General features: G+C 43.7%; 1 protein-coding gene across 17 annotated transcripts in view; it reads left to right on the top strand.

The window, feature by feature from the left end:
* The window catches only part of ERC2 (ELKS/RAB6-interacting/CAST family member 2), a 974,891-nt gene extending 948,051 nt beyond the window's left edge, over positions 1-26,840 (top strand). For 15 of the 17 annotated variants that reach the window (XR_012431280.1, XR_012431279.1, XR_012431278.1 and 12 more), the window contains one exon: positions 23,876-26,840. Coding sequence is in view for 7 of the 17 variants with exons in the window: in XM_015446056.3 (XP_015301542.3) it covers positions 23,876-24,115 (240 nt within the window). In the remaining 10 variants the exon portion in view is untranslated. The remainder of the gene's footprint in view (positions 1-23,875) is intronic. The other 2 variants (XR_012431281.1, XR_010585149.2) reach the window with 1 other exon arrangement.
* The last annotated feature ends 275 nt before the right edge of the window (positions 26,841-27,115 follow it).

The following is a 27,115-nucleotide window of genomic DNA, read 5'->3' as shown; positions in this document are numbered from 1 at the left end:
TGGGTCAGGCTCTACCAAGAGTTTATTAAAATATTTTAGAATAAATGAAAAAGTGAATCGATTAACTGAGAACATAGCACATGTGAAGAAGGAGCCTGATAGTACCTTTATGTCCATGAGATGGGAGTGCAGCCTACCAGGGCCCGGTGGCCAGGCTGGGTTTGGTCGTGGCTGTACCACTTAATATCTTTGTGACCCTGAACAATGGTCCTGACCTGTTCAGTCCTCTGTGTTCTCATCTCTAAATGAGAATAAAAAGAGTATGTATCGAAAATGGACTTGGGGAGAATTGAGTGTGTTAATATACGTAAACAGCCTTAGAAACTACATTTGACACCCGATTCGTGCTCAATAAGTATCATCATCATTATTACATACTTGAGATACCACTGGACATAGAGGTTTGTTTGCTTGTTTGTTTGAGGGCAGAGATGAGTCTCACTGAGTTTTATACCTCATGACAAGCCCCAGTTTAGTCCCTGTTACTGGTGATGTTTGTAATGATAAAATGAAAGCAATCATATTGTGTCGGTCCCTAGATTCAGAGGAAGAGACCTATATAGCTGGGGAGCTCTGATCAAGGCAGTGAAACGTGGAGCAGCTCAACCCAGGTCACCCCCTGTGTTCATGTTAAAGCTGGGACAAGGATGCAGTCTAGCCTGGACTAGAAGTCAGCTCTGTGGTCTTCCCATTCACGCAGGGAACTCTCCTAGTCAAAGTTACTTTGAAATGGCCCTCGATATCTGTAAGCCACCAAGGAGATCTGGAAATCCTGTGAAAAGGATGATGTAACTCAAGCCAAAGATCTTGTGCAGCCGTATGTGCATAGTCTTGGTATAAAGCAGCCTTGGATCTGGAATATCAGCATGGAAAGGCTAAAGCCGAGGACTGTTCCTTGAGTTTTATTTGCCGGTCTTTTTACAGCCATGATTAATGAGTGTGAAACTGCCAAGTCCTTTCATTCAAGCCAGTGAGATGAGACCCTTCACCAGGTTTGCTTTGTGCCTTAAAACTCTTCAAACATGTTGAGATGGGAAGGAGAGAAGAGGAAGATTGTGTCCTGTCATTGCCAGTGGTGGCCCAGGGAAAGGCAAGCCATTCGACAAAGGCAGCCAGGCAGGGGAATTTGTTTCTATCGCTGAGCTGGAATCCTGGACCTGGCTGAGGGTTCCCATCAGCAGGTTGAAATCAGAGGGAGAATGACCTCCTTTCCTGATGAGATCGTGAGTATCTGTGATTTGTGCATGTGGTTACACGCCAGGTCACCCTTCATCATCTTTTAAAAGGGAACCAGGAATCTTTGGGGACCTCTCTGTGCTCTGACATTCTGCTAGCAGGAAGTCAGGAGTCATTAGTATGAAAAATGGCAGCAAGGACACAAATGCACATCAGGGGCAGACAGTGGGCTGAGCAAACACATTAATGTTCAGGGGCAGGGGAGGGGTGGCTTGTCATGGGGAAGGATCAGCTTCCTTTTCCTAGAAGTTACTCCCAATTACTGCTTTACAAGAAGGGAAACTGTGCTTGCTTTGGCAAGGGCTCCTGCTTGCGACTCGAGGGTTGCATCAATTCATTCCAAATTGTGTTGGTAACCAATGGGAGTCTTGCCTTCTGGAGAATTACAGCTCCTTAAAGACATCCTAGCCAGCAAGCCTCACCCAAGGAGTAGCAGGCCAAGGCCCCCAGAGTGGATCATTCATTTAATAATCAAGTCTTTCCTCCTGGTTCCTTCCATGGCTCTCCCTCCCCTCAGCCTGTGCCTCTCTATCAAGCAAAAATCTAACCATCAAAGGAATGAAAGGGCAAAAAGACTTGGAAAAAAATCAGAGAAGGGATCGACCCCAAAATGCAACATAATGAGATTCCCTGAGCAGACTTCAAAAGGTCAGTTGGGCTCTGGAGCCCCGTGCGATGACCTTACGATCAAATTATTCCTTCATAGTCCTGTTAGAATCCAAACTGTGCTCATGTGTGAGATGGAAGGGTGTTCTGGTGGAGAGGGGATGCCGATCCCCACCTCCGACTGCTGCTTGTAATAATTAGGCTTCGTAACACTTAACACTTGGATTTGATTTCCCAGTGACAAGCAAGTAACAGTGGTAGGCCAAGTTTCTGTGCATGGGTGCTCTATTTCCAACCATTTCTTCCTTCTGATTTCCCAACTCTTGAGGCCCCAGCCTAATGCATGGAGAAAGTATGGCTTTTGATGCCAATAATCTTGGAGATACTTGTTCCTGAGCTGAAAAGGAGATTCTTGCAGGGAGATTTTTGTAGGCTCCGACCATGGGAGATGAGCTGAGGGAGTGATGGGGCTGTAATTATTGCAGATATCTTGGGAAGCTGCTGTGCTGCTCTCCAGGCCCTGAGCACCAGGGACTGATCAAGATGGAGAGAACATATATCAGGTCAGACATTTCAAGCCATACCAAGAGCCAGCTGACTGCAGCCCACGGCCAAATCCAGCCTGCCTCCCATTTTTGTTTTACTGGATCACAGCCACACCCATTCATGTCCTTATTGTCTGTGACTGCTTTCATGCCACAATTGCAGAATTGAGTAGCTGTGACAGGATCATAAGACATGCAAAGCCTAGTACATTTACTCTCTGGCCCTTTGCTATCTTACCAACCCCTGGTCCATAGCATGGTTTTCATAAACCTGTACATCATTTATTCCCCAGAATAAGGTATCCTTGGTTTTGAATTAAATAAGATGGCAGAGGTAGCTCAGCATTGCAGCTGCAGGAAAACCTCACTCACTGGTTGATTCATTCATTCATGGAATGCCTACTGTGAGATATCACAGTTACCAATGACATCATCTCCAAAGAGGAATCCTTTATCCCTCTTGATTTAGGAAGAGAATAAAGAGGAGCCTTTATTCCATCTAGACCAATGACCTAATTTTGAAAATGGGGAAAGTGAGGCCCAGTGAAGGAAAAGTCTTCCAGGCCATACAATGAGTTAATGGCAATATTGGGACTAGAACTCATATCTCCCAGGCCAGAGTACTTGAATCACAATAGTCAACCATATTACTTCTCTGTGTCTTCTGCATTTGATCAATAGCAGCCAGTGGCCTGGGCGCCATTTGAGGGAGCAGTAGTTGACTGTGTGATGCAGCAGTTTCTCCCCCTGAAGAGCACATCTCTGGTTTGTTCTTAAGTGTGGCTGATTGTGGTGATTATTCATGTAAAATGCACCTGTCACTCCTCTGCACAACGTCAGACCAAGGGTAATGTGAGCTCCTTGAAAGAGGAACCCATTTTTTTCAGGGCGATTGTAAATTAAATATAAATGTAGGCTTAGGATCCTGGTGGACATTCTCCCAGGGAATTCTTTATCTTGCGTATATTTGCAAAATAACCTTTGTAAAGGTTAGGCTACTCTTGGAACTGAAATACAACTTGGAAGTTTAAAAATTCCAAGATATTTTGGGAATGTAATAATCCCGGTTCTCTTTCCTCTAAGATTTTCTGTACGCCCTCACTGACTTACTGTTTAAGGAGTCAAAACATGAACTGTGTTTCAAAGTCAATCCAGGAGGTCACTGGAAAATTGACTCACATTCAAGCAATATGCAGGGATGTCTTGGGTTCAGAATGTGGGTTAGCTAGAGTTTCCTTCAACTTTCAATAATTAAATGTTTATGATGGTTATAATATGGCAGATATGGAGAGAAAAAGTCAAAGAATCCAAAGGTAGACTTGAAGGGTGGATATGCATTGATAGTAAATGAGACAGAATCCCGGAGCTGTGGCCTGGGGACTCCCATCTCCTGGAACTCAACATGTAGAAACAAAACCCTATCAACTTCAAAGGTCAGCTCTGGTTTCTGCTTCATATGGCGGAATCCCCTACTTGACTGCAACCTTGGATTTAGCCTCTCTGAGATTCACTCTCTTCACCTTAAAAGATGTGGAAATTAAGATCTAAGTCAGCCGTTCTCAACCGGGAGCAACCCCATCCCCATATCCCTCCCCACCCCCAGGGACATTTGGCAAGGTCTGGAGACATTTTTCATTATCAAACTAGGGTACTACTGGCATCTAAGTGGGTGGAGGCCAGGGATGTTGCTAAACATCCTGTAATTCATAGAGCAGACCCCCACAAGGAATTCTTCAATAAAGAATAATCTCAACAAGTCAGAAATGACTTATCTTACAGAAAAGGACTAGACCTTGTTTATCCTTGTGTCTGTACCAGACAGTACCATACCTGCACACAATGGATGCTCAAGAAATATCTGTTGAACAAAGAAACATGAACATTTATGAATATATGAATGATCGATTATGCCTCCCTTGTGATAATGCTAAAATTTTTTTGTCAAATAAAGTATCTATGCACAGTTCCTGGCTCAGTGCCCAGCACATAGTAGGTATTCAGTGAATGGCAGCTCATGATGATGCTGATAACATTTACCTGAATTTGCTTCATACTCATTTTAAATAAGAATTCACTTGTTTTCATCCTTTGCCAAGATAATAGGCAGTCTGTGCAGGCAGAAAGCCCAGTGGGGCTTTTACAAATATTGGTTTACAAAGAATCTTTTTCATCTTGTATTTTCCAGATAGGTAAGCCAAGGGCCACTTGGTTGTGCCTTCATTTCCGCTCCCTCTAGCAGGCTGTTCCTAGGCAGGGTTTTGTTTCTCTAAAATTATTGTTTCATTGCTTTGTTGTTCTAAAGGAATCTGTTGGTTAATATTAATGCATTTTTATCTTGGACCATTTCCTTCCGGTTCTTTTTTCCAATCTGCTGTCATATTTTGCTTCATCCTTTTTAATATCAGTGCTGCTTGTGAAGCCCTTTCATGTACATATTACCCCTGATCCTCCAAGGAAGCCTGTGGTGTGTTACCATCTTTATTGGACAGATAAGGAAACTGAGGCTCAGGACATTAAATCACAGCTGATGAGTGGCCTCTGACTCTACCCTGACTCTACCCTATTGCCTCCTCCTAGAATTTGAGATCTAGAAGAGATTGAGAGACAGAGGTCAGAAAAGGGGAGTTGACTGCCCAAACCCACGCAAGAAGTAGTGCCCAAGTCTCCTGATGCTTCCATCCTATATTTTTTAGCTCTTATTTTCTTCCCACCTATACCTGAGAATCATTTTGCAATAGAGTTTCTCATTCATTCATTCCAGGAGGAAGTATGGCATGCCTCTGTGCTCTGTTGTGATGTCATGGGAAGATTTCTGGGTTGGGGTTTTGCTCTGCTACTTATCACTGAAAAGCGTTTGCCTGAGTTACTTCATTGCCCTGAACTTCAGATTCTCGTATCAGAAGTGGAGATGACAACCCTTGCCCTGTGTCACTGAGTTATCGTGACGGTCAGTTGAGATCAATGTAATAGCAAGGGTTTGTGAACTGGAGTCTTAAGAGAATTTCGCTACACTCTCTTCTCTCATCCTTTTCCCCAAGTCTAGAGCTGGCAAATATGAACACTTCTGTTACACTGGCACACAACTCCATGATAAAAATGATAGTCATATTGACTAATATTTATTGAGCCCTTAAGACTGTGAGGCACCCCACTAAGCACTAACATGTTTGGTCTATGCTATTTTTCTCAACACCTCTATGGAGCAGATATTTTCACTATCTCCGTCTGACAGATGTTGCAGTGGAGGCCCACAAAGGTGCAGTTTCTTGTTCAAGGTTGCACAGCTAATCATGGGCTAAGCCACAATTGGACTCAAATTCAGTTGGATTAAAGAGCCCAAGGTCTTCATTCATTCACTGATTCATTTATGAAGAACCTCCTAGTGCCAGGCACTGTGCTAGGTACTGAATAGCCATGCAGATGCTTCCTGACTCTCCTGCCCCCATCCAGGCCAGAACTGGGGTGGCCAGGATATCTCTTCCTCCCAAAGGAGGTGTGGAGACACGTGTGCTCCTGCTGGCCTGCAGACCCATCAGCTGTGTCAGCTGGAGTCCTGGGAAGAGGATGACATTGCTGCTTCCAGCTGGGAACAGCTGATCAGCACCAAGGGAGGGCCAGGAGGCTTTGGCTGAGCTTCATGAGGAAGTCCAACCCCAGCAGCAGCACAAGCACAGTGATTGTGCACCAAGGCCCTGTGAAGACCCTGGCCTGGGGACGAGTTCCCTCATGCTTCCTGTGATGCTGCCTGCCAGAGCCTACTGTTTAGGACTTTTGTCCCTCCTGGCTTATCTTCAGGGGTTTCCTCAGGACAAGGTTACTTCATGGCCAATTGAAGTCTCTGAAAAAACCTGTTGGGGCTTTCATAGTGCAAACACAACTGTTGCCTGTGGACAAATATTGACTTTTGGTGCTAACTCTCTCACGGACAGACGGCCACCCTTGGGAGAGCCACGACGTAGGCCTTTGAGCACGAGTTGCTCAACCAGGTCAAAGGGAGATAGAGGCAAGATGAGATGCTTCTTCGATCTCAGATGACCCTCTCCCAAATGGACCCCGATGGTCTCAGCACCAAGGCTGCCTGGAGTTTCAGTTTTGTTGGGAGCAGTGCAGCAAAACTCCACCATGACTCCTGTATTAGTTTCCTAGGGGTTCAATAACAAAGTACCACAAACTGGCTGGCTTAAAACAACAGAAATTTATTCTCTCATGGTTCTGGAGACCATAAGTCCAAAATCAAGGTGATGGCAGGGTCATTCCCTCTTCGAAGGCTCTAGAGGAGGACCCTTCCTTGCCTCTTCCCAGCTTCTGCTGGTTGCTGGCACCCTTAACATTCCTTGGTTTATAGATGCATCGCTCCTCTCTCTGCCTCCATCACCCCATGGCCTTCTCCCTGTATGTATTCTGTGTCTCTGTGTCCAATTTTTCCTCTTCTAAGAACAGCAGTCATGGGATTAAGGCCTACTCTGATTCAGTATAACCTTACCTTAATTCAAATATATCTGCAAAGACCCTACGTCCAAACAAGGTCACAGTCACAGTTACTAAGGGTTAGGACTTGAAAATATCTTTTTAGGAGACAGAGTTTAACTGACACCACCCAAGGAATTGTTCTTCCCTTAAGGAAAGGTTATGTAGTCCCCAGCTGCCTCTACCCAGCTTCCACTTTGCCCTGAAGTCACACATCTGGCCAGGTCACTCCCCCTCCATGGTGTCCCACTGCCTGAAGGCAGCATCTAGTCTCTTTAATGTGGCCATAAAGTCCCGCCTGATGGGGGACTGGCCTTGCTTGTCTCTCTGCCCTGACTCTGCCACTTCCCCGCTTCCCGTTCCATGTTGTGTCCTTGGTGCTTGAGGTTCACTGGGTCAGCTTTGGCCTAGCTCTATTTCAGGCCTTACCACATGCTGCTCTCTGCTCAGATAGCTCCTTTCTTCCCTCTTCCACTGGGTGGCTCCTACTCACCACCCCTCACATCTCAACCTGGAAGTCATCTTCCATGAGGAATGTTTGCTGGCCCTCTCTGACACCATACAAGGTGTTTCAGGGTGTCTTGGGCCCCGATGAACTCACACATCACATTGTATTTCAGTTGTCTTCTTACCCGTCTGTGCCCCTGACCTGGCTGCAAATCTCCCAGATTAGGGTTTATGTCCTACTCCCCCTCAAATCCCCAGTCCTGGCCCATGGCTGGCAAAAGTGATTGCTTGTTGAATTGAGGAACTGAATGAATGCATGAATGAATGAGAAAATAAGCAAAAATTATAACTGTATCCCAGCCACCTTCCTAATTTTGTGAAAATTAAAGGAAATTCTTCTGCCTCTCTGCTCGTGACATCCTACCATTGAATTCAACGCAAGCAAATATTCAGAGAAATGATGCTTTGGAAATTGTTAGTGTGCCAGGGTTTGGTCAGGACTGAGGACAAACCGTGAGGGTAGTTCCTGGAGGAGTCTTGATTTGTCATCAGGAATGTCCAGCCTTGGGCCATCAGCACTAACGATGACCAATGTGGTACCGGTGGCCATCTTTTGAGTTTTCAGCTCCATTTCCTTTCTCTATAAAGGTGGAAGGCACCCAAAAATATGGATAAACTCAGCTAATTTCTTCTGCTTTGGCACATGTAGCTTTTTTGCATGATTGAACACCTCAGCCCACTGAAGAATAAAAACTGTAATTCCTCTCTCTCTCTTTTTTCATTGTGTTTAGCCAAAACAAGCTGTGAAAGAATGTAAAATATATCATTTTGTTGGCACCCGTTCACAAGTGAGTCAGTGAGCTTGCTCACATTTACAACTAAAATTGGATTTTAACCTTCCAAAAATTTATGACAACTGCTCCTTCTTGTGGCTTAAATGTTGACATATAATTAATTTAGGATTTCTTCCCAAGGCTTCCTGTCCAGGTTTGTACCTGCCACAGAAATATCCTTGAAATTTTATCTAACAGCTGGAGCCATGAGAAAAAAAAAAAAAAAAAAAAAAACCACTGGAGTTTTTTAAAATAGGGTGGGCTATGCCAACAGGAAGAGCCCAAGAGAAAGTGCGAGGCTGCCAACGTGGCTGGCTGCCGGAGGTGTCCCAGGTCGGAGGCAGGGAATTTGCAGTTTTGGGGAAGCTTGGGGTTCTTTCTACCACTCTTTCTTCCTGGCCCCCATGATGTGTTCTCTCTTTACTCTGCACACATCTTTTCATGAAGATGACCAAGCCCATACCTAACCTGGGCATGAACATCCCACTCTGGTTATTTCTGCACTCAGGATCAAGCTGATCCTATTGCCCTCTGCTGTATATGGGCTAGGATAGAGGGGGAGATAATAAGGACTACTTCTCATTGCACTCCTGTTATATGTCAGCCATTAGTAAGGGAGAGTTCATTTTGTTTTATATTCTCAACCACCTGGAGAGGTTAGAGTTACTATCTTCACTTTGGAGATGAGAAAACTGAAGCTCAGAGAGGTTAAATGACTTACCCGCAGTCAGCAAAATGGAAAGGGGAAGGAGTAATAGGTAGTCCACATATATGAAGCTCCTATTAGGCCCTGTCTCAGGCTCTCACGTTTAGTGATTATGGCAACAACAAATTATCTAGTCCAAAATGTCAGTAGTGCTGAGGTTGAAAATCACTGCTGCAGAAGCATTTAGGGCTATTCCTGGCACATAGTCAGCATTTGATAAATGTGTGTTACCATCAATGAACTTAGCTCTCTTCTTCATCTACTTCAATATTTATTGCGTGCCCACTGTGTGACAGGCACACAAGAAACACTTCAGTGAGCAAGACGCACACAGCCTGTCCTCATGAAGGCAGCCTAGGATGCAGTCAGGCATTAATCAGATCCTAACACAAATGTCTGATGCCGGGTTGCCCAGAAGCAGGAGTGCATACGGGGAGAGGGGGGAGAAATTGTCAGGACAGTGTTTGGCGAGAGGATTTGACCAGGAACGGAAGTCGGAAGGCTCCCCTGAGGAAGTGTTATTGAAGCTGACATCCAAGGATCAGCAGAAGGCAGCCAGGTAAAGGATGATGGGGAAAGTGCCCAAGTAAGAGGGAACATCTATGCAAAAGCTCTGAAGGAAGACCCAGGCATGTGCCTCCTCCAGCAGTAGGAATCTCTGTTCATGGCTTGGCACCCCTGATCAGGAATTTCATACATCTCTGCAGAGCTTTGCAATATCACTCAAGGGACTAGCTCCCAAGGAAGTTCTCCATAGCAAAGCTGAGGCCTCTGGAATATCCATGGGTCTTCCAGGGGACTCTGTGGTCCTGCTGCATTGGGCTTTGGCAGTGGCTTCAAGGGTGCCCCCAGAACCCACTGGCATCATGCTTCAGGTGACCACTTTGTCATGCCCTAGCCCCTTGGTCTCTGGCCCAGGTCTGCCCAAAGGCATTTCCTAGCCTTCAGTCATGGATGCCAACCAGTCTTAGAGGAGTTAAGCCTGACCTCTGCCTGCCAGGACTTTGGGATTTAATAGGGAAACTTCCAGTCAGTTCACATATTATGAAAACACATTTTCCTCTCTTTAATCTTCAAAGTGACCAGTGACAAAAGCAGCACACAAATTCCCTCTCAGGGAACCTCCACATCTAAGTTGGAAACATGTATGACAGCTGGAAGCCCCATAACAGAGGGGAGAATGGGCCCATCTGAGAGGTCCATTGTTACAGCTCTCCCAGTTACACATGGAGACAATTACAGAGTTCACTTATATCCCTGAGTGGGAGCTGGAGATGGGAGACTAAGGGTTTCAGCCCTGGGCCCTTGTGCTTCATGCAGACCTACAAGGGCAGGCTTTGGCATGGGATTTAAATATAAGTTCAAACCGGAGAGCATGTCTGCTTTTTGGCACTGTGAAATGTGACTGGCCTCAGATTCCCACTGAAATAACCTCTGCTTGCTTTTCTCAAACTCCTCATTCTTTGGAGGAGGATATTATTGTTTCCCTTTAAGGTGGTCTGTTGGGCAAGGGGCCTCCTGAGCAAATGCTGTCATGTGTGCATTTGCAGGGATTGATTGCAATTCTGGAAGCATCCAATTCTGTCTGTTTCTCAAAACCTACACCATGGAAAATACATAATGGATACTCACTTGGGACCTAGCATTATCAAACACATCCTTGGACTTGAGAACCTTGTTATTTGTTGCTTTGATAGTCCTGCCCCTACCCCCACATGTAGCACAAGAGCAGTGACACTGTACATACTCCAAAAACCTTACTCTGTAGCACCCCAGCCAGTTCTCCTGCTGGCCAAGCAATTCTACTCAACATAAAGACGTTATATGATGTGGGAACCAGAATGTCAGCTACAATGCCAATGGCCTGGCCCTGGGACCAGAAAGGTGCCATTTTGTTTATACTGCACTAAAAATTGTTGGACAAAACAGCTTTAGATTAAATAGAAACCTTATAGATTAGATGGCAAGTTCTACCAGTATCGATGGATTTCATGTCAAGTTTTCCCCAGTCCTTTCAAAGTGTTACCTATGAAAGGAAAAGGGCAGGAGGGCAAGATTCTGTGTATGGAGATAGAGGAGGGGGAGTAACTGAGTACCACACATCCTGGCCATTGCTGGGGGAGGCTCTAATTTGGAGGAAGTCAAGCCTTGGAAGTATACTTTGCCTGTAAAAGCATACCTTCCCTCAATAATCTTTTTAGCATCCCCACTCTTTCAAAGACAACTTGGACCCCAAAGCCCCCATGCAACCCGAAGACATGTGAATATCCCATCAGTTTCATAGAAGCAATAGATTGGAATCCTCCCGATAGTTCACTCAATTTCAGAATGATAAATGATCAATCATTGCATTCCTCCTAAATGAAATTTAGATGTCAAGATATATTGCTTGAGGTTTCTGAATGGGATTTATGCAGTTGAATTTCCAGGAGAAAATGTATTGCTTTGGTGTGACAGGGAAAGAGAGACATTCTGGATCTTTGTTAAGGCAAAACATTTGACAGTCAGGAAGAATGCTTCGGACATGTTAATTTTTTTCATATTTAAAAGTGATTAATCATCTCAAATACCATGAAGCCAGAAGACCATAATGCAAACTCATGGAGGGGAAGGAGGATGCCTGTGGCTTCAAAAGTGGAGGCCTTCAAAAGTGGAGGCTTTTGAAGGAGGCTCTAGGTGAGCTTGTGTTGGGAAACAAAAATTAATGACTGAAAATCAATTTGAAAGCACAGAGTCTGGACAAAACCCTAGGAACGCATGAAAATCCACAGTTACTTGTCAATTACTGCAGTGCAGAATAAGAAGTCCTTCTCTTCCAGTATATGTGCATACACCACAGTAGATGCGACTTCCTTGGAAAGTCTTTCCAACCTTCCTGTCAGACCAAGTCAGGGTCCCAGTGTGCTCCTGCAAGCTGGGGATTTGACGTCCTACTGTGCAAGGATCACACCACTGCCTCACCACCTACTAGCTATAGGGTTAATAGGTAGTAGGGCAGTGGTGTGACTCTCGCACACGAGGACATGTGTAAGCACTCTACACCTGTTTCTGGAGCTGTATGATGGGTTAATAATGACAACCTCTTCAGAGTATAAGGACTGGATGTTGTAAAACGAGTGTCTGTGTTCAGTGAATGTTGGCGAGCCATTCTCATCTTTTTTACTTAGCATGACTTTAAATAGTCACATCTTCTGTTTAATGATTTGTTGAATATAATGTCTGGCATGCTTATGAGAGGTGCATTCCATGAAGTCAGAGCTAGTGGCTGTCTTGTTCAGCCACATGGCCTTAGTACTTAGCATGGTTCCTGGTAAATGCTAAAAAAAAGTTGTGGAAGAGAGGAACAGATGGAGGAATGGTGGGAAGGAAAGGAGAAAGGAAGGAAGTATTCCTATAGTTTTCATAAAAAACATAGCTTGAAGACAATATAAAATCCAGACTGAATTTGCTTTTGTATCTCATTTAAGAACCCACTTTGCCTGGCGCGGTGGCTCACGCCTGTAATCCCAGCACTTTGGGAGGCCGAGACGGGCGGATCACTAGGTCAGGAGATGGAGACCATCCTGGCTAACGCGGTGAAACCCCGTCTCTACTAAAAAATACAAAAAACTAGCCGGGCGAGGTGGCAGGCGCCTGTAGTCCCAGCTACTCAGGAGGCTGAGGCAGGAGAATGGCGTAAACCTGGGAGGCGGAGCTTGCAGTGAGCTGAGATCCGGCCACTGCACTCTAGCCTGGGCGACAGAGCCAGACTCCGTCTCAAAAAAAAAAAAAAAAAAAACCCACTTCCCTTTCAACTCTGCAGACCAAAATGAGGTAGCATTCTTCCTGTTCCTTTGTTTGCAGGTGAGGATTAGGGCCCAGAGAGGCAGAATATCTTTAAAAGGCCTGACTTCACCCAGCTGGTTGCTGGCTTATGTTTATGTTTCCCTTTTCCCTTCCCCCCTACCAAAGATGGTCCCCTCCCCCAAGAGAAGGCTATTTCCTTTTGTTGCGGGGAAACTCTGAATTGGTGATTGCTTAGAAAACACAAAGAAGTGTGTAGCAAGTTGAAATTAAAAAACAGTTCATGAAAAGCAAAACTCCATTTAGCCCCAATCTTCCAAGAAATAAATAGTTTAAAAAATGAATTTCAGATCACTGACAATGATGACTGTGTTTATGGCAGTGGGGTTGTCTGTCTTCAGCAGGCCATCCTTGCAGGCATGCACCCAGCATTTAGAAATTAAACAAAAACACATTGAACTTGCTGCATTAGCTGTTGCCACATTGGAACGCTAATGGGTTTAGTGACCACAACCGACCCAGGCCAGCGTGTGTCAACAGCCAGAGGACCAACCTCAGTCACTGTTTGTGCTTTGCCCAAGTTGTTACAAGCTTAATTCTTTGCAGCTTACTTTTCCTGCTGTTTTGGCCTCTCCCCCACCATGTCTTAGAAAGTGTAGCCCCAGCCCAGCCTCACATAGCAAGGCCACGGGGTCCTGGCAAGATGTCTGAAGACGCAGGCACCTCAGCTTCTTGGGTCTCATGAGCAGTTACATGAGGGCTCTGCCTCCCCACTTCTTTAGCCAGTCACTTCTATTAGGCATTCTGGAAACGGCCCAGTCTGAAGAAATGCAGAGAGCCTCTTGATGAGCTACCCACCTGGAAAAGTGGAGTCTTCCTCTCTCTCTTCTTCTCCAAGAAAGTATGCTGAATAGCATTTCACCTCCAAGGTGGTTTCTTTGCACCACAGGCAAGCCTTCAGCCCTGACTGAGAAACAAGGTCAAATGCCTCCATTTTTGCACAGCTGAATCAAGCACTGGGTTGTAGGATCCTGGCGGTGAAGAGGTTAAATCGCTCAAAAGGCTGGATCTGTGGTTTCCTGCCCACACTTGCTCTGGCCTAAGGCAGTGCTTGCTGTTTGGGGAGGAGGAAAGGGAGGTCTCGCCTGGACCCAGGTGGCCGACAGGCAAACCATGTTATTAAGAAGCAGGGATCGCAAAACCTTGATCTTCAAACGAGACCCCTAATTAGTCACCAGCCCAAGAGTAAATGGCATTCCACCTCAGTGAGGCGGGAAGGGCGCCTTCAAATCCTGGAGACTAATTGCCATTATTGGCTCTATGAAGATCCTGTTGTAAACACTTGTCATTGGAGCCACTTCTGGTCAGTAAACTTGAGATATCAAATTGTTCCTTCATGTTTCAAATTCTACAGAATGCCTCTTTGGCTCCTTTTCTAGGAGGGGGCATCTCCTTCCCAAACATGACAGCTTTCTTAGCATCCAGTTTAGGGAGATGTCTTCCTGTGACTTGTTTATGCTATGGCAGCCTCATCTTAAAACCAAATTCTTTTCAGTAAGGGGCTTTTTAACAATGTTTTACTTTATTTTCATTGGAATTTGAAAATGCCATCTCAAAAATAAGATAACAGGGCTCATGATCATGAAGATAATGGAGCTTATGTTTGGAGCACCTCAGGTACGCTGACTTTTCCAAGGCCCTGGGAGGTGCCCCCAATGAAGTGTTCACAAGGCCATATATTTTTATCAAGCTTGAAATACTCAATTATTTATATATTCTTTTTCTTCAAAAAGGCCTCCAAAATGGTATGAACTTCAGGCCACACAAAACCAAGATGTGTTCCACAGTATTCAAGGTGTGTTTCTACCCTTTCCCATCATGTCTTCTTGTTGCTTCTGCAGATAAGTCTTTTCTCTCTGTTCTTAGAAATTTTGTTTCTTTTTTTTTTTTTCTTTTTTCTTTTTTTTTTTTTTTTGAGACAGAGTCTCACTGTCTCCCAGGCTGAAGTGCAGTGGCGCGATCTCGGCTCACTGCAACCTCCGTCTCCCTGGTTCAAACAATTCTCATGCCTCACCCTCCTGAGTACCTGGGATTACAGGCGCCCACCACCACGCCCGGCTAATTTTTTAATTTTTAGTAGAGACAGGGTTTCACCGTGTTGGCCAGGCTGGTCTCGAACTCCTGAGCTTAGGCAATCTGTCCGCCTTGCCCTCCAAAAGTGCTAGGATTACAGGTGTGAGCCACCATGTCTGGCTGACTTTTTGTTTCTTGAGCCTGTTTTGGCATTTGTGAAGGGTAGGGTAAACTTTTCCAGGCCACATACAGGGTGCAAGGTTTTGTCTAATTTTCTTTTCTTTTCTTTTCTTTTCTTTTCTTTTCTTTTCTTTCTTCCTTCCTTCCTTCCTTTCTTCCTTCCTTCCTTCCTTCCTTCCTTCCTTCCTTCCTTCCTTCCTTCCCTTCCTTTCCTTCCTTTCCTTCCCTTCCTTCCTTCTTTCCTTCCTTCCTTCTTTTTTTTTTTTTTTTTTGAGACTGGGTCTCACTCTATCACCCAGGCTGGGGTGCAGTGGCACAATCATGGCTTACTGCAGCCTTGACCTCCTGGGCTCAATCAGTCCTCCTACCTCAGCCTCCCAAGTAGCTGGGACTACAGGCACCTGCCACGACACCCGGGTAATTTTTTGTATTTCTTGTAAAGAGGAGGTTTTGTCATGTTTCCCAGGCTGGTCTCAAACTTCTGGGCAGCAATCCACCCTCCTCAGCCTCCCAAAGCTCTGGGATTACAGGCGTGAGCCACGATGCCCAACCTAAATTTACTCTTAACTAGGAGAATGTTTCCAGAGATTGGGACCAAGAGATCTTGGATCCATCTGCTTCAAGGGCAGCCTAGATAATATCAAACCCAGATGGCAGAAGAGATCAACCTAAGGAAGTTTGGGAGCCGTGGGAATTTGAGCTGGTCCTAGGGTCTCAGGACCACTGGGATTCTATTATCGGGACACTTTCATGGTAGTAAGTATTAAATATGTCAGTGTGTGAAAGAGAAAGGGAGGAAGAAAGTAGTAAATCATTTCTGAATATTTCTTGGAAATGGTGAGTTTTTCATTCACCTTTAACACTGATTTTTAGCTAGCATCAATGGGCCCTGAGATGAGGTATTCCACATTAACACCCACAGCGAGGCATGCCGCAGGGCCACATGTCAGATGATGTCAAGTATCCCCTTTTTCAGGGAGCTGAGCTTCATAACTGTTTCTTCAGCAAGCTAAGGAGTCACTATTACTCAGCAATAATTCCTTTGTGTGAACAGTTTAGGGCAGGACAGGGGGTGGGAGTTCTAGACACAGGCTTAGGATATTTGCTCATAGGATTCCATTGTCTCTGTGATGAAAGCCACGGTTTTCCCTCTGCAGGTAACCTAATAACCTCAGGCAGCTCAGAGAGCAGAGGTCCTGGCGCTACCCAAGTGGGGTTCTCCAGGATAGGTCGGACATCCCCCTCTTTCCAGAGTGCAGGTGTTCTGTTTGTTGGACCAGCCCCCATCTCTGATGTCAGTAGTGGCACCCGCAAAGATTCCCAAAGACTTCTTTAAACCTGTCTGTTTCACTGATTTCAGATGTTAGAAATTGTATTCCAAACCTTTGGTTATTTTAACTAGTTCAGAAAAGAAAGACTATCATTAGTTTTGACAACAAACAAAACCAGTTTTTGTTCTATCAGTTATGTTTAAAAGATTCCAATTTCAAACTAAACACAATGTGTGGTTATTCTGTCAGCGATTTATATAGCCACCAGGGCGCCACAGTTACACACTGCATACATCATTGTATTTTTAAAATGTACTTAATGAACTTTTTTTTTCTTTTCTAGTAACTACTTCATTGCCTTAAATGAATGCATTCCAATAGAATTTGTAACAAATGACCACTTTGTGTTTGCATTAATGCCAAACACGTTTAACAAATTTTTAACAAGGAACCCTGGCAAAATGCCAGACTCCTAGAGGGCCACTGAAGGAATGCCATACATTTAAACTAGATTTCACCTTTTCACTGAACTCAGCAAGTGTCTTAGGTGTCTTGCTATCTCAGGATTGTAGCATTTCTATTTTTATGTCAGATAAGTTGCACATTTTCATTATTTTTATTACTGAGGTTGTACCTATTTCCACAGGACTTTTAAATCTATGCAGCTGTTTCTGAAACAGTATGAAAGCAGCTTAGAAATTGATCTTTATTTCTCCAAAAGTGTTCATATCTTACATAGGTTGGTAGATGCATGTATGCATATACTGTACGTATCTACCAATATATCACTGTTTAAAACAGCACAGTCAACCAATTGTGTAAAACATATAGGCCAATGGTTGTCAACTAGGGCAATTTTATCCCCCAGGGATATGGAACCATGTCCCGAGACATTTTTGATTGCATGACTGGGAGAGGGGCAGTGCTACTGGCTTCTAGTGGGCAGTAGCTTGGGATGCTGCTAAACATCCTACCATGCACAGGGCAGCCCCCACAGCAAAGAATTATCCAGCCCCACATGGCCGCAGTGCCGAGATGGAGAAACCTTGGAGCAGAGTGACAAAGACCTTTAGCCATGGGCAGTCTCTCCAGTTAAAGGAGGTATTCTTTTGAGGAAATACAACCAAATACATTTCTATTCAACCAGTGCTTTAAAAAGTACCTAGAATACCTAATGCTTGTGTTGAATGGCAGATATCTGATTTTTTATTTCACTGCTTTCTGCCCTTGAGAAGACAAAAGCCCAAAATGTAGACTAGGGTGGTGCTGGGGCTGGCTGGTGGCCAGAGTATATGCAAGACCAGCTGACTCGTGCCTGGTTCTGCCCGTGGGGAGAAGGCCATGGCTGGGCACTGGGAACGGTCTCCCAGGCAAGGCTGATTGAAGGCAGGAAGAGCATATCCAGGAGATAGTTTTAGGTGTTCTGTGAACAACGACTTTTACTTTAATAGCCATGCAATTAGCATAGTGCATATTAGACAGATAATGGTTCTATTATGGTAGCAAAATAAATATTTCTTTTAAAAGGAAACATTTAAGTTTTTGATAATTTTTGTTTGTTTGTTTTGTTTGTTTGGGTTTTTTTTTGAGACAGAGTCTTACTCTGTCACCCAGGCTGGAGTGTAGTGGCACAATCTTGGCTCACTGCAACCTCTACCTCCACCTCCCTGGTTCAAGCGATTCTCCTGCCTCAGCTTCCCCAGTAGCTGGGATTACAGGTGGCCGCCACTACGCCTGGCTAATTTTTGTATTTTTAGTGGAGACGGGGTTTCGCCATGTTGGCTAGGCTGGTCTTGAACTCCTGGCCTCAAGTGATCCGCCCGCCTCACCTCCCAAAGTGCTGGGATTACAGGCGTGAGCCACTGCACCCGGCCAGTTTTTAGATAATTAAAAAAATATATTAGTTACATATCACAAGTATTGTGGAGAGGTTACAGAAATGGGAAAATAGAACACAAAAGACAGATTTAGGAAATCCTTGCCTCAAGGAGTCTGTGGTCTCTGGAGAGAATGGTCGCTGGAGTCCAAAAGACATGGATTCAAATGAGGCCCCAGGCAGCTGGGGAATGTTACCAAAAGCATCCAGTTCTTATAAGATTTCGTTTCCTCATCTGCATGAAGGGCCATTAACCAACTGCATCAGTACCTCAGTGCTATCAAGCTGGTTTTAGATAATTAACGCAAAACACAGAGGGTGGTGGCAGATAGTATGCACCAAATGGTAGAATTATTGGTAATAATTCTGATCACAATAATAACGACAAAAATAAATCCTACGGAGACATAGCAGTCTGTGCTGCCATTTTGATGTACACAGCCTATATTCATTTGAATCCCTTCATTTAAAACATTATGGGTGAGTTACACCCCGTGCACAGAAACCAAAGATGAAATACTAAGTCCCTCCGCTGCCTCCTCCCAGCAAACTTCCTCATCCCTAACAGCAGTTTGTAATTCTGAGCACAGGGCTGGTCCGGCCCACCCCCATCCCAGCCCCCAGCCCACCCCCATCCCAGCCCCCAGCCCTTTGGGTTCTGAAGTGTTACATTTTATTGCCCTGTGGAGCTGTAGGAGTCCACTCTCAAGGTAAAATGTTGCTCTCCACTCATATTTTTGAATTATGGTTTCAAGGTGGTTGCTTCTATCAAGAAAATTAAATGATTTAACATAATTTGTTGCCACTTTGATCACAACAATAATAAATAAATCTTCATGAGGAAAACGGGAAACCCATTCCACTCCGTGTTTAAAGATGTTAAGTAATAACACAGATGTAGTTATAGTTTTTTTTTTTTTTTTTTTTTGTTTAGCAGAAACGACTCTATTGGGTTTTGCTATGAGCAGAGTGGCTTCATGGAGCTGTTCTGCAGGATGCCCGCTGCCCCCAGAAGGAGCAGCTCTTCTCCTCCAACCGTTGTTAATTAGTCTATCAGGGGCTTGCCTTTTCTGTGGGCACCATGTGCAGCGTGTTAGGGGCATCTGAAGCCGTCGTGAATGGGTGTCTGTTTTTGTACCTGGGGGCACACTGCACACATTTGGAAAGCACATGGAACATAATGGACATTAACCCAGATGTCAAAAATAGCCTGCGTTTTACTACTGTTATTAAACAGTTTCCCCTTTAACCCCTCCGTGTTTACCAAAGACCCCTTTCTCCCAGCCTGTTTCTGCAAATCAGTACTGAAAGGGCAGGAGAAGAAAGCCATAATCGGGCAGGTGTCTTTATTCCAAAGAAAAACAGTCTGAAGGAATATTTGTGAGACACCACACGTTTATAGCCTGCTCTAACTGGGGCGTTTGTCCTGGAGTGGAATCTTACTGCTGTGCTCGGTCACCCACCCCGCCCCTCACACCCCCACACCTAGAACCAAGTCAAGAGCAGCAGTCCTACCCAATCCTGGTTTCTCCCCACAAATAAAATAGCTTTATATTTTAGTATGATACTATTTATATATTCTTAGGTTTAAAAAAATCCAAAAAGCACACCAAAAAAAAGTCTGAAGGAGAAAATTTTAATGGCTGGACACCGTAGCTCACGCCTGTAGTCCCAGCTACTTGGGAGGCTGAGGCAGGAGAATCGCTTGAACCAGGGAGACAGAGGTTGCCGTGAGCTGAGACTGCGCCACTGCGCTCCAGCCTGGGCAACAGAGAGAGACTCCATCTCAAAAAAATAATAAAAATTAAATAAAGGGGAAAAATTTAAAAACATCACCCAGAGATAAATATTAATAATATTCTAATGTATACACTTGCAAATGTTTATGTATATGTTGATGCAAAAATGAGATGGAGCTATGCATATAAAATGGTAATCTGCTTTTTCCACTGAAAAGTTGTGGATAGACATCTTTTCTCATCAAAAGAAAATAAAGATTGACGTCATAATTGTCATCAGTCACTTAATAAATCTTAAGCATCCCTATCACAGTTCCCCGTTCCTTTTCTTCATGGTGCGAATGTTTAAATTCTCATTCATTTGTTGATCTGTGTGTCTATTTGTTTCTGTCTTCCTCCCCAAGAATACAGGCTCCATGAAGGCATGGACCTTGTCTGCTTTTCTCACTATTACATTCCTGGCACCAAGCACGTTGCCTGACCCAGAGAGGTGCTGTATTAGTCTATTGCTCCATAACAAATTACCGTAAATATGGTGGTGAAAATAGCACCCATTTATTAGCTCACAGTTTTGTACATAGGTCAGAAGCCCAGATGGGCTCAACTGGGTTCTCTGCTTAGGCTCTCGTAAAGCCAAAGTCAAGGTGGACTTAGCTGGACTTCAATCTGAAGGCTCCAGGAAGCATCCACCTTCAAGCTCCTTCGGTTTGTTGGCAGAATTCATTTCCTCGTGGTTGTAGGTCTGTGGTCCCTGTTCCCTTGCTGACAGTCACCTGGGTGCCATTCTCACATCGTATAGGAAGCTCTCAGGTCCTTGCCCCGTCTCACTCCATCACAGCACAGCCAATCCCTCTGGTTTCAAATTTCCCTAACTTTCTCTTCTGCTACAGCAAATAAACATCTCTGCTATTAAAGGGCTTCTGTCATTAAATTAGGTCCACTCAGATAATCACCCTTTTTAAAAATTTTTTATTTTTTATTTTAGACAAGGTCTCATTCTGTCACCCAGGCTAAAGTGGCACAATCATGGCTTACTGCAGCCTTGACCTCCCCAGCTCAGTTGATCCTCCCACCTCAGCCTCTCGAGTAGCTTGGACCACAGGCGCATCCACCACACCCAGCTAATTTTTAGCTTTTTTTGTGGAGATGGGGTTTTGCCATGTTGCCCAGGCTGTTCTCCAATTTCCGGTTTCAGAAGATCCGCCCACCTCAGCCTCACAAAGTGCTGGGATTACAGGCATGTGCCACCTCTCCCAGCTGATAATCCCCCTTTAGACTAATTTGAAGTCAACTGATTAGTAACTACATCGTAAGGTAACTTTATAGTAAACGTGGTCTGATACCTTCTCGCTCCCTGTGCCAGGGATTAGGATAGGGAGTCTTGGGTAGGGAGTAGATTTAAGGATTTTGCCTACCTGAGGTGCTCTCTAAACTGGTAGGCTGGGCTTAGTGGCTCATTCCTGTAATCCCAGCACTTTGGGAGACTGAGGCAGGTGGATCACTTGAGCCCAGGAGTTTGAGACGAGCCTGGGCAACATAGTGAGAACTCATCTCTATCAAAAAATACAAAAATTAGCCAGACCTGGTGGCACGTGCCTGTAGTCCTAGCTCCTTGGGGGGTTGAGCTAGGAGGATTGCTTGATTTCAGGAGGCTGAGGCTGCTGTGAGCCATGATCACACCACTGCACTCCAGCCTGGGTGACAGAGCAAGACCCTGCCTCAAAATGAAAGATATATATGTATATACACATACACACATACACTCTATCGGATGTACAAGTCTAGAAAATTCATCAGAAGGGGACCCTGCAGTATATGTGAGACTTCCCACTCTATATTACACCCAAGAGGGTCAAGAAAGGCTTCTTGGGAAGACATGACATCCAAGCTGAAACTGAAGAATAAACAGGGATCGATCAGATAAAGAGCTGGTGTAAATGCATGTTAGATAGAAAGACACGCTTGTGAGATGGGGAGAAAATAAATTTTTAGGGCTGCAGAAGCAAGCTCAGCTTCAGTGGAACATTCTTCTTCGGTGGAACACAAGAGTGGAATGTCAGGGGTAAGTACAGGACTGCAGAGAGGCCAGATGGGGCCTCGCCAGTATGGCCTGGAGTCCATCAGTCCTGCATCCTAAGGGCAATGGGATTAAAAACAGGATTGTAAACAGGGGTTGTAAACTGTAAAAGGGAATGCACTATGGAGTGGATGTCACCATTGAAATGGCGCTGCTGTCGGCTGCTGCGTTGAAAGTGCGGTGCTGTAAGAGGAAGCTGGAGAAGGGTAAGGGCCGCTGTGACTGTCCAGGTGAGGGAGGACTGGCCAGGGATCATCTCACAGTGGGTGGCAGCCTAGATTGGCTCATTGCTGGAAGCCAGTTCATTTTTTATTATTATTTTTTAAAGCATATGCTTCTTTGCCCCCTCCACAAGGGATCATCTGCATTTCCAAATGCTGGTGGTGTCACCTGAGGTTACCTTGTTGTTTTTCTTTTTTTCCTTAAAGCCAGTTAAGCCTCCTGGTGAATGGATTGTTTGATTGAAAGAATGACTACACTTTTAGAGAATTCTCTTCTCTCCAGCATAAACCTTACCCGAAAGCAGTGTGCTGCAATTGTGGTGCATTGTATTCTGCCTTGTGACCTGTTGCCCAGCTGGAAATCTTTCTCACAACTGAATAAATGATTGTTCTTTGCTACTTTATCTTGGAAAAACATCAAGGACATCGGACATTCACTGTAATTGTTTTTCACTCGTTTCCCCATCTGTAAAAAAAAAAAAAAAAAAAAAAAGGACTGGTGCATTTGAATACTACTTAGGGTTTCTCTTTACCTTTTAATCATGTGGCCTTTTAATAAATTGGTCAGCCCTTTAAAAGGATGATTAAGAAATGCTTAATGCACAAAAGAATTAGAGCTATGCACAGCTCATGAAACAGAAAGCGTGCTCTGACTTACAATTTTCATACAAAGTTTGCAGAGAGTTTATGTGCCAGAATGAGTAATATGATCTGCTCTAGGAACTCCCTAACTTTCTGGCTCTGCAAAAGTCATTTTTTTTACCCCGATTCAAGTTTCTTAACCAGAAGGGTTACACCAAACTCCTCAGAGTATGAATTAGCAGAGTTCATCCAAGCCACATATTTCATTTGCACTACTTAATGATGGCTTGAAATAGCTGCCTACCTGTGCAGACACTGGGATCTTTGGCATTCTTGTTAGTCGGCGTGACTTGAAACATGCTGCCTATCAACCACCAAATGAGACAGCTCAGGATATGTGTACAAGTGACTTGTGTGTACACAAGGGTGTGTGTGTATGTTTGATCTTTTCTCTTCCTGCCGTATTTCCCAGATAGCTGAGCTCATGTGGCTGGAAACCCTGAAGCACTCACAGGCCATATGTGAATGATAATGGCACAGGCACACAAAGTTGAGCATCAGCAGGGAAGGAAGTCCTCATCTGAAGCAGTAGTGTGGGATGGACCCCTCTTCTCACCCATTGCACTATTGCTTCCCAGGATGCAGTTGTATCCACACTCAGGGCTCCTCACTGGGACAGTGAGAAACCTTGGGGTGCTCCTGGATACCTGTTTCCCAGGGCAGTAAATAGACAAATGGATGACTGTCGCATTTATGTTTGGTTGGTTTTTAAGTGAATGCTAAGTTCTCTGATATCTTAACCATCTTTAATTCTTTAATGTCTGTAAAATCAAATTAAAAAATAATTTAAAAACGTCGTCATTGTAGAAAAGTGTAGAGAGAATGAAAGTTGACATATAGTCTGATTATGTGGAAATAATCACTGGAACATTTTGGCATATTTCCCTTCAATTTCCTTTTTTGTGTATCAAGAGACATTTGTACATATATGTGACATATTTTGAAAGAGGCCTCTTCTCAGATGTACTTGCAGGACATAGTTTATCTTTCTGTTTACTTTGTCCTTCCTCTGTGTTTCTTCCCCTTACCCCCTCCCCACTCCCACCCAATCCCAACCATTGAGAGTGGTGGAGAGGCGTGCAGGGGTGAAGAGTGGGAAACTTTCTGCCAGGATTATCTCAGATATTGTTGCCAGTTTCTTCTCCTGCTAAATTATGTGCCTTCTTGTTGCAGCTATCAGAAGGGCTGAATAAAGGGAACATGCAGCTCTGCAGCAATACTCTGATAATCTATTGCAGTGAGGCTCACATCACTGTCCACCACCACCTGGAGCGGCTCATCAGAACTGAAGGGGAGTTTTCACTTACGTTATTGAGCGTGATTCTGTTCTACTTGATATTTCCTTCATCACCTCATGTCATTTCTCATGGATTTGGATATGATGGAAAGGAAGAATGCAGAGGAGAAAAGTGACAGCTCCTCCATTTTTGTTGGGATGCGGGCATTTTGAATGTGATCATCTTTGCTGAATGTCATTATTTGATAACATTTTGTTTATGTTACTTAAACATCATTGGATAAATTTGAACTCCATGGGATTTTAACTGTGGATTCAGCTTCTGTTGGACAACTAGCCTCATCTCCAGTATCCTGCTGGTTCAGTCTAATTGGGCATTCCTAATGCATTAGATTATCAAAAAGTGTAAATTCGCTGTGAGTGAGTGGTGTTGGCAGTGCTTGTATACCATGATGCATGGAGTGTTTGACAAAGAAACAAAAAACACCAAAAATTGCGAGCCTTTACCCTCCTCTATTTCTTTAATCTGTTGTTTGAAGAACCGCATTTTGAGGGTGTAACCAGTAGTTACCTCTGGGCCAGGTTGGAAACGATATCAATTTTTTAAACCACTAATACTTGCCAAGAAATCGCCTTATGAGAACATGGTGTGTGTCTCTGACAATGCATGGCACATCTAAATTGATCATTCATAATTTTATCCAGTACCCCGTCATGTACTGGAGAGTGGCAAAAGCCTGAGGCACCTGCATCTCTCTAGTCCCTGTGTTCTGCACATCCCCACGGCGGGGACGCCACCAAGCCTCAGACTCTTTCCATCCCGGTACGTGCAGGTCTCCATGAAGAAGCTGGGACTCATTCACATTTCAAGATCCAAATGCTGTGCAAACAGTGTAAGCTTAGATTTTCTGTAAATGAAGGGTCATTTCTCTTTTTTTTTCCTTTTAAAGAAAATGTGTCTGCAACATGGATTCCAAAGCATTTCAGCATCAAACATGAAAACATTGATGAATGAGGAACAATCACAAAAGCTGTGTCTCTGTATATAGCTCTACACAACATGTATGTGGATACAGTCATTATTTAAAGCACATGCCAGGGAAAAAGACCAAATTTTGAGGTCTTTTACATACAGTGATATGGTACTAAGGAGAATTAAACTCCTACTGCTTCCTCTGAATATTAAGAAACAATTAAAATTGTTATAACTTCATAAAACTCATGACTGAGTCTGGCAAACATGTGCAACTCTTGTATTGCTCCATTTTCTTGTCAATGGAAGAAACCCTTCCACGTGTATGCAAGTGGGAGATGAAAACCTGCATTTTTAAAGGACAAACAGTGAATTTAAGCATGAGTGGCCTTAATAAATATAGTTGTCTTTCTTTGCTGCTGTGGAAAGGATTCTAAACAGATGTCCCTGAAGTCTTGCATTGAATTTAGTCATTATTATTACTTTTTTAAATGTTGGTGCAATTAACTCTGGACCTCTCTTGTGAGCCATAGAGATATTTAAAAGACAAACACCTTATTTGTCGGGGAAGATGAAACTGTCCCTGAGTTGCACCATTCTTTCTTGGTGCATTCGCGGTTAAGATACTCAAGCAGGTTTCTTGCTTCAGGCTTTGTTCTTGTCATCAGTAAGTATAACCAACTATGTAATGCTTACGTGTTGCATAAACAATCCAAATGCATTCATGTTTTAAAAGTTTGTCCTTTAACTATCAGAGGGATCTAGGTCTTGGTTAGAGATGTAAGCAGAGTTCTTTGCAAGCTTATTTAGCACATTTTGACACAATGTTGCACTGAAAACCCAGGCCACAAATGCGTCCCAGTGAACAGTTTGAATGTCCTCAAAAAGTGGTCCTCACTGCCTCCTATGACCAGGTCTTGACCTGAACTCTGCAACTGAATACTTGAAGTAGGAAGTAGGAAATCCAGTAGGGAAAATGGGTCCTTGGAACAGAAAAAAAAAACAACCAACCCATGTATAGCTAGCTATTTCTATGTATGTGCCAATTTTGTCACAGCTCTTGTTTGGAGGGATCATTTTCTGCCCAACTTTCGTTGGTTAAAAGTAATATTGATCTTACCTTTATGGGGGCACATCATTTAGTCCCTTAAAATTTAAATTCTCTCTAACATAACAACCTTTCCCATTTCATGTAATATTCTCTGATGTTTGGGGGGTTACCAAAAATATCCCTTTTTCACATATTAAGAATAGTCTCTGGGTTTACAACAAACACTGTGATGTTGGGAAGCTATTTCCTTTGCGCGAACTTCAGCAGGTTTCCTTCTAATCATAACATAGTTGAAAAAAGACGTTTGGGCTAACATTTAGGAGAAGCTGGTCTTTGTGCAAAAGCAGGCTTGTACTTGATACCCCATTTGATTTCAATGTACAGTCTCAATTTTGTATTTAATGATTTTTGTGTATCCAGTATGCACGTTAGCAGCGTGTCAACTTTCATTTGAAAGTGGGTTTCAATTTACTTTTTAAACAGTGTTTATGACGAGACCTCAAATGTGTTGACATAAGCTCTATCTGCAATGTTTTTTGTGTAGAGTGGCGATTGAATGCTGCCGAGGGTCAGTGTATCTAATTCCCCGAGACCCTCGTTTGATAGTGCTTCTTGTAATATTTCTTCAAGTGAGTGGCATGTGGGTTGTGATATTGACCATGTGATTATGGACATCGATATGAAAAATAAATAAATAAAACTAAGGAACCCTGGAAACTACCAGTGGGCATGTATTAGCCAGTCATTGTAACCTCGTGTCTAGTAGAACATTGTACAAGGTATGTACAGTTCATAAATTTGTTATCATGTGTATGAGAAGTACTTTGTGCTGATCGCCTTATTTATATTCATCAAATAAACCTCGTTTCTTTCTGAAGTGAGTTCATTCTATCTCTAATAAATGCTCCAATTGTGCAGTTTCTAATATATTGAGGGTCATGGATCCCCATTTGAAGAACCCTATGGACTTAAGTAAAAAGGGAAGTTATTGGTTCATTTAACTGGAAAGGTGAAGACATAAGTTTTGCTTTATGTACATATGAATCTAGAGGTTCAAATTAGAAAATCAGAAGTTCAAATTAGGAAATTTAAGTTACTGGCATTGTCTCTCTTCTTCCTTCCTTTCTTCTTTCCTTTCTCTTTTTACCTTTC

This window comes from Macaca fascicularis, chromosome 2 (assembly GCF_037993035.2).
Source record: "Macaca fascicularis isolate 582-1 chromosome 2, T2T-MFA8v1.1".
NCBI classification, from domain to species: Eukaryota; Metazoa; Chordata; class Mammalia; order Primates; family Cercopithecidae; genus Macaca; species Macaca fascicularis.
This window is presented reverse-complemented; position numbering and strand designations above follow the sequence as displayed.